This window comes from Otolemur garnettii, unplaced genomic scaffold (assembly GCF_000181295.1).
Source record: "Otolemur garnettii isolate 467f Iridium unplaced genomic scaffold, OtoGar3 scaffold00044, whole genome shotgun sequence".
Classification (NCBI taxonomy): Eukaryota; Metazoa; Chordata; class Mammalia; order Primates; family Galagidae; genus Otolemur; species Otolemur garnettii.
The window spans coordinates 6,762,019-6,768,198 of record NW_003852439.1 but is presented as its reverse complement, the minus strand read 5'-3'; the positions used below and the strand labels follow the sequence as shown (position 1 = coordinate 6,768,198).

The window sequence follows — 6,180 nt, the reverse complement described above, 5'->3', positions numbered from 1 at the left end:
ATAGATTGCCTGAACTCAGGAGTTCAAGACTAGCCTGAACAAGAGCAAGACCCCATCTCTTAAAAAATAGCAAGACATTGGTGGCATCCATAGCTCAGTCAGCAAGGGCACAGGCCACATACACCTAGGGTGGCAGGTTGAAACCAGGCCCAGGTCTACTAAGCAACAATGACAACTGCAACTAAAAAATAGCCGGGCATTATGGTGGGCGCCTGTAGTCCCAGCTACTTGGGAGGCCGAGGGAAGAGAATTGCTTAAGCCCAGGAGTTGGAGGTTGCTGTGAGCTGTGATGCCAAGGCACTATACCTAGGGTGACAGCTTGAGACTCTGTCTCAAAATAAATAGATAAATAATAGGGCAGTGCCTATGGCTCAGCGGGTAGGGTGCTGGCCCCATATACTGAGGGAGGCAGGTTCAAATCCGGTCCCAGCCAAACTGCAACAAAAAAATAGCTGGGTGTTATGGCAAGTGCCTGCAGTCCCAGCTACTCAGGAGGCTGAGGCAAGAGAATCACCTAAGCCTAGGAGGTTGTTGTGAGCTGTGTGAAGCCACGGCACTCTATAGAGGGCAATAAAGTGAGACTCTGTCTCTAAAAAAAATAATAATAATAAATAATAAATAGCCAGGCATTGTGGTGGGCACCTGTTGTCCCAGCTACCAAGAAGTCTGAGGCAAGAGAATAGTTTTGAGCCCAACAGGTTTTTTTTTTTTGTTGTTGTTGTTGTTTTTGAGACAGAGCCTCAAGTTATCACCCTGGGTAGAGTACCATGGCATCACAGCTCACAGCAACTTCCAACTCCTGGGCTTAAGCGATTCTCTTGCCTCAGCTTCCCAAGTAGCTGGGACTACAGGGTGCCCACCACAACGCCCGGCTATTTTTTAGTTGTCATTATCACTGTTTCTTTGGCAGGCCCAGGCTGGATTTGAACCCGCCAGCTCTGGTGTATGTGGCTGGCACCTTAGCTGCTTGAGCTACAGGCACCAAGCCAAGCCCAACAGTTTGAGGTTACTGTGAGCTATAATGCCACAGCGCTCTACCAAGGGTGACAAATAAGATTGTTTCCAAAAAAAAATTTTGTTTAGGGATAAATTTAGGGGCAACTAACTCTGAAATGGTTCAGAAAAAAAATAGAGTAAAAATATGAAAAAGCACACGTAGCAAAATGTTAATAATCAGAAATCTGGGTGAAGGGTACTGGGAAGTATTATGTATTCTTACATTTCTGTGAGTTTGAAATTACTTCCAAAGAAGATGTGTTCAAAAACAGGAGGAACCAAGGAAGGAAGGGTGGGACTCAGACCTGTCCTGCTGTGCAGCCTTCAACAAGTTGCCTGCCTTCTCTGAGTTTGTCTCTTGACTGCTCTCTATAGGTTGCCCTGACCTATATGGGAAATGTCCCTTTCTTTCCTTTTTTTTTTTTAGACAGAGCCTCAAGCTATCCCCCTGGGTAGAGAGCTGTGGCATCACAGCTCACAGCAACCTCCAACTCCTGGGCTCAAGTGAGTCTCCTGCCTCAGCCTTCCAAGTAGCTGGGACTACAGGCACCCGCCACAACACTGGCTATTTTTTGGTTGCAGCCATCGTTGTTTGGCGGGCCTGGACTGGATTCGAACCCGCCACCTTAGGTGTATGTGGCTGGCACCTTAGCCACTTGAGCCACAGGCGCCAAGCTGAAATGTCCATTTCTAAGAGTGGCCTGAAGGTCAAGATGTGGTTTTGAGCAAGCCTGGCCTTGAGCTCTGTCCAGGTCAGCATGGCAGGGAGCCCCACGGATCTAAGCTATCTCCAGGTAGGGACTGTACAAGCCCAGGGACAATTAAGGGCAGGATGAGAGAGGCCTGGGAGATGCAGGTGGCATCTCTCAGTAGCTACAAGATGCCCTCTACTCACACCAGGGCATCTTCAAGGGCCGGGGGCCTGCACGCCCACCCATTACACCTGCTCCACGAGCCTCCAACAGAAAGCAGGTGTGGTAGTCACCTCAGGACATATCCAAAGGAGAAGGGTGAACAATGCTCCCTTGGCCACCTCTAGTGTCAGCTGGCCTTTGGGAGATGGGTGGGCAGCTCAGTGTCCAGCACAAGGGTGACAGCTGCCAGGTCCTTTCCATGTCAGGAGCAGGTGTGGTGCACACAAGGAGGGACCCTAAAACTGCAGGTGACAGAGGCCATTCTCAGCAGACTCTGGGCAAGTCAAGTCCCTATGGCCAGAACCCATGGGGAGCCAATCTCACTAACCCTTGGTGGAGGCACAGGCCTGGGAGCTGCTGAGGGATTTCTCTGGCTCCAGCCCTCTTTGTAAGCAGGACAGTGGGTGCAGAGGCCCTGGAGCCTGCATGATGGCTGAGGTTAGTTCAGTCCAGAGAGGTGCACCCCCTGATCAGAACCAGGAACAGCCTGCCCCTCCCCCAGGAGGCCTGGAGCCCTTCCTCCAGATCCCCTACATTGGGGCTGAGGCTACAACCAGACAGCATGTGGGCCTGTGCCCCTCTACTCATGCCAGGGCATCTTCTAGGGCCTGGGGCCTACACACCCACCCATTACACCTGCTCCACGAGCCTCCAACAGAAAGCAGGACATACCCAAAGGAGAAGGCCCAGGTCCCTCTTGGAGGTGGCTATACCCCACCCTACCCTGGAGCTTGCTTCCCCAGTCCTGCTGCCCATAGGTGATAGAAAGCTGAGCCTGCACTCTGACACTGGGAGGCTTTATTGTCACAGCAGGAAATGGTGGGGTCAGGGCCCATCCCTGTCAACACCCTCTGCTGGGCGCTAAGAGTCTCTGTGGCCTCCAGCAAAAGAGCACTGGCAGTGGGCGGGCAGAAGCAGACCGTTCAGGGTGCTGCGACAGATGGGGCTGTGCCTCCCACCCCCAGCACAGATTTTTCCACCCCTTCCAGCACTTTCAGGCTTCCCTCCCCTGGGGATTGCACTCACTTGGGAACACCCAAACCAGGCCATGGCAAGTCTGGCAGGTAGACATAGCCCGAGTACCAAGACCACTTCCTTAGGGGCCACCCATAGCCTTGGGACACAGAAGTGTCTGCCCAGGAGGGAGCTTCCTCCTTCCAAGAGAAGTCAGTGAGGGGAGATGGAAGATTTGACCAAATGGCCTCTTCACACAGGGGTACAACGCAGGATGTAGGCAGCCAGGTAGGCAGGCGGTTTCCAACTAGGCAGCTCTGGCCACCCTGTGGCCTGGCATCAGGCAAAGGGACACCCAACAACTTGCTGGAGCATCAGCAAATGGAGGTGTGAGGGTCTTGGCTTGCTGGAGCTACAGATGGGCATCAGTAGCTGCCTCAATCCTGGAGGGGGCACCATCTGCTGAGGCAGCTGGAAGGCACCAGGGACCCAGAAGAGCCTGCTTGGGGGCCACCCCCACCTGATGGTAGGGAGCCATGAGAAAGCAGCCAGGGAGACCTGCCAGCATACCTCCATGGGCAGTCCCTCTCGCAGTCTGGCATAAAGGACAGGGTGGAGCGAAGTTCCTGGGCATCAGGCTAATGGGTGTAGTGAGGACAGCAAGTCAGGAGGTGGGTTCCTAGGTAGGTGGTACTAGAGACAGCACAGCCAGGTGGCCTAGCTGGCCACCCCCTGCGTCTTGCTACCCCCTTGAGTTGGGAGGAGGTGTTGCAGGCAGGGCCTATGCAGGCCCCAGAGAACTAGGGGCAGGAGTGAGAGCAGGGCCTGCCCACATTCAGGAGCACGCAGTGGCATCGAGTTGGATACAGGCCACAGCACCACCCATCTAGGCAGTCAGTGCCATTATGGCTGATCAGAGGGCTGACTGTGGCCATGTGGCGGTACTAGGAGGGCCAGCTGCTGGAGCCCCTCAGTCCTGCTTGTCCCCTCTCTGCCTCCAGGGGTAGATGAGCTCCCCAAAGAACAGCTTGCGGCACAGGGATCCCCAGGAGTGCTTGGGGTGGCAGCCACAGCTGGGGAGGCGGTAAGTATGCACCACGCGGCTGTAGGACAAGGGGTTTATCTGGAAGGACAAGGGTTCAGGAGTTAGTGAAGTGGATGGGAGGTGCTCCAGCCTTGTCTGCAGAGGAAGAACTGGGGTATATCCTGGACCTGCTGGCCCTCTTGTGGGGTCCTTGGAGTGGAAAGTCCAGACAGGGTCCACTCTGTCCCAGACAGCCCCTCACCTGTGATCTGAGCCCAGCCCAACTCTTAGGGAGACAGGTGAGCATGCAACATGGAAGGGAGCATTCAGGCAGCAAATCAGATGGCTCCATGCTCCACTGAGCCAGTGTCCACTGCCATTAGCTCTGGGCAGGGCAGAGGTGGAGGTGGGGGGAGTATACTTCCCTAGAGGGCAGACACCAACTCCACAGGCTCTGCCACATGGACACATTCCTCTGTAGGACTCACTTAGCCCCCCACAGCCTCCCTGGACAGGATGACAGGCAACGTGCTATATCCCAGAGAAAACCATGATGCAGGGTCCTGGCTACCTCAGCATCTGAGAAATGCCATACTGGGGAAGCGGTGCTGGACCATGACAACCAACACCAGGCAGCCTGATACCTAGAAAGTTACCCCAAAACTTGCCCTGCTCAGGGACCAAGCCCCCAGGACCGTTTTAGAAAGAGAAGCCCTAGCCCAGGCCCATCAGGAAACATCATGCATTCTGAGGCCTCTGTTAAATCAGTTCTACTCTACGCAGAACTCCAGCCCAATGAGGCCCAGGACAGGAGACCAGATGCAGGGCCAATGGGGCAGCATTGGAAGCGAAGGGCACCTCTGACACAAGACAGAAGGGGACCCCATCCATGACTGGGCCGGGCCTCAGCCACAGACCACAATAGATCTCTCAGGCCCTGCTGGGATGGTTCCCACAGAGTGAGTCATGATGCCCAGGGGGCCTGGCAGGGGGCTTCCCATGTGGACCCTGCCCCTCAGCTCTACTGGGCTGTCCCACTCACACCTTATCCCAGGCTCGAGTGGTACTACCCAGAACCCACCCGCTGACCCCAACTATCCTGGAACATGGGCCACAGCATGGGGGTGTCCCAGACATAGGTAGCAATATAGGGGCTACAAGGAGGCCTTACTTGCATCAGGAGTCGAAGAGGCCTGCCAGCCTGGTGCTCTAGGACACGGAACTTCACACCAGCTGCAAGAGAGCAAGGTGCTCATGAGGAAGAGCAGTAGCTCCCACCTAGGCCTTTCTGGTCCTGCTCCAAGTATCAGCAGGCACATGGCACTCCCTGTCCCCACCCTTCTCTCTGCCTCTCAAGCTGGCTGCCTGGCCAGTATCAAAGCTTCAAGCAGAACTTCACTGAAAGACAGAAGCCAGTGCTCGGCAAGCATGGAAGAGCCAGCCAGGTGACAGATGGGCACAGGCCAGGGGTGTTTTCTGAATGGGATATGAATTTTCCAGCAAAGTAGACAGGGTGCTTGCTGGGTGGTGGCCACCTTGCTGGCTTCTTAATGTCTTCCAACTTCTGCATGCTTGGTTGACTTGGGAACCCACCATACCCCTAGCCTACATTCAGGCTCCCAAGCCCAGGCAATCCCTAGGTAGAGGGGTTTTTTTTGAGACAGAATCCCATTATGTCACCCTTGGTAGAGTGCATAGCATCACAGTTCACAGCACCTCCAACTCTCTTGCCTCAGCCTCCCAAGTAGCTGTGACCACAGGTGCCTGTCACAATGCCCAGCTATTTTTTGGTTGTAGTTGTCATTGTTGTTTGGCAGGCCTGGGCTGGATTCGAACCCGCCAGCTCTGGTGTATGTGGCTAGTAGTGCCTTAGCCACTTGAGCTACAGGCACCAAGAGCCAGGTAGAAGGTTCTTGAAAAGACAAGCAAGAGCGGGCTCAGCACCTGTAGCTCAGTGGCCAGGGTGCCAGCCACATACACCGGGGCTTCCGGGTTTGAATCCAGCCCAGGCTTGCCAAACAACTATGACAACTACAACCAAAAAATAGCTGGGCATTGTGGCAGGCACCTATGGTTGCAGCTACTTGGGAGGCTGAGGCAAGAGAGTTGGAGGTGCAACTACAAGCAAAAAATAGCCGGGCATTGTGGTGGGCACCTATAATTCCAGCTACTTGGGAGGCTGAGGCAAGAGAATCGCTTAAGCCCAGGAGTTGGAAGTTGCTGTGAGCTGTGATGCTATAGCACTCTACCAAGGGTGACATAGTGGGATTCTGTCTCAAAAAGAAAAAAAAA

At 54.4% G+C, this 6,180-nt stretch overlaps 1 protein-coding gene across 1 annotated transcript in view; it reads right to left on the bottom strand.

The window, feature by feature from the left end:
• Positions 1 to 3,756: 3,756 nt before the first annotated feature.
• PIGQ (phosphatidylinositol glycan anchor biosynthesis class Q) overlaps positions 3,757 to 6,180 on the bottom strand; it is a 17,348-nt gene continuing 14,924 nt past the window's right edge. Inside the window, exons 11-12 of the mRNA XM_023513839.1 lie at positions 5,060 to 5,121; positions 3,757 to 3,987 (exon numbers count right to left, since the gene is read on the bottom strand). Coding sequence (XP_023369607.1) covers positions 3,835 to 3,987; positions 5,060 to 5,121 — 215 coding nt within the window. The 3' untranslated portion in view covers positions 3,757 to 3,834. The remainder of the gene's footprint in view (positions 3,988 to 5,059; positions 5,122 to 6,180) is intronic.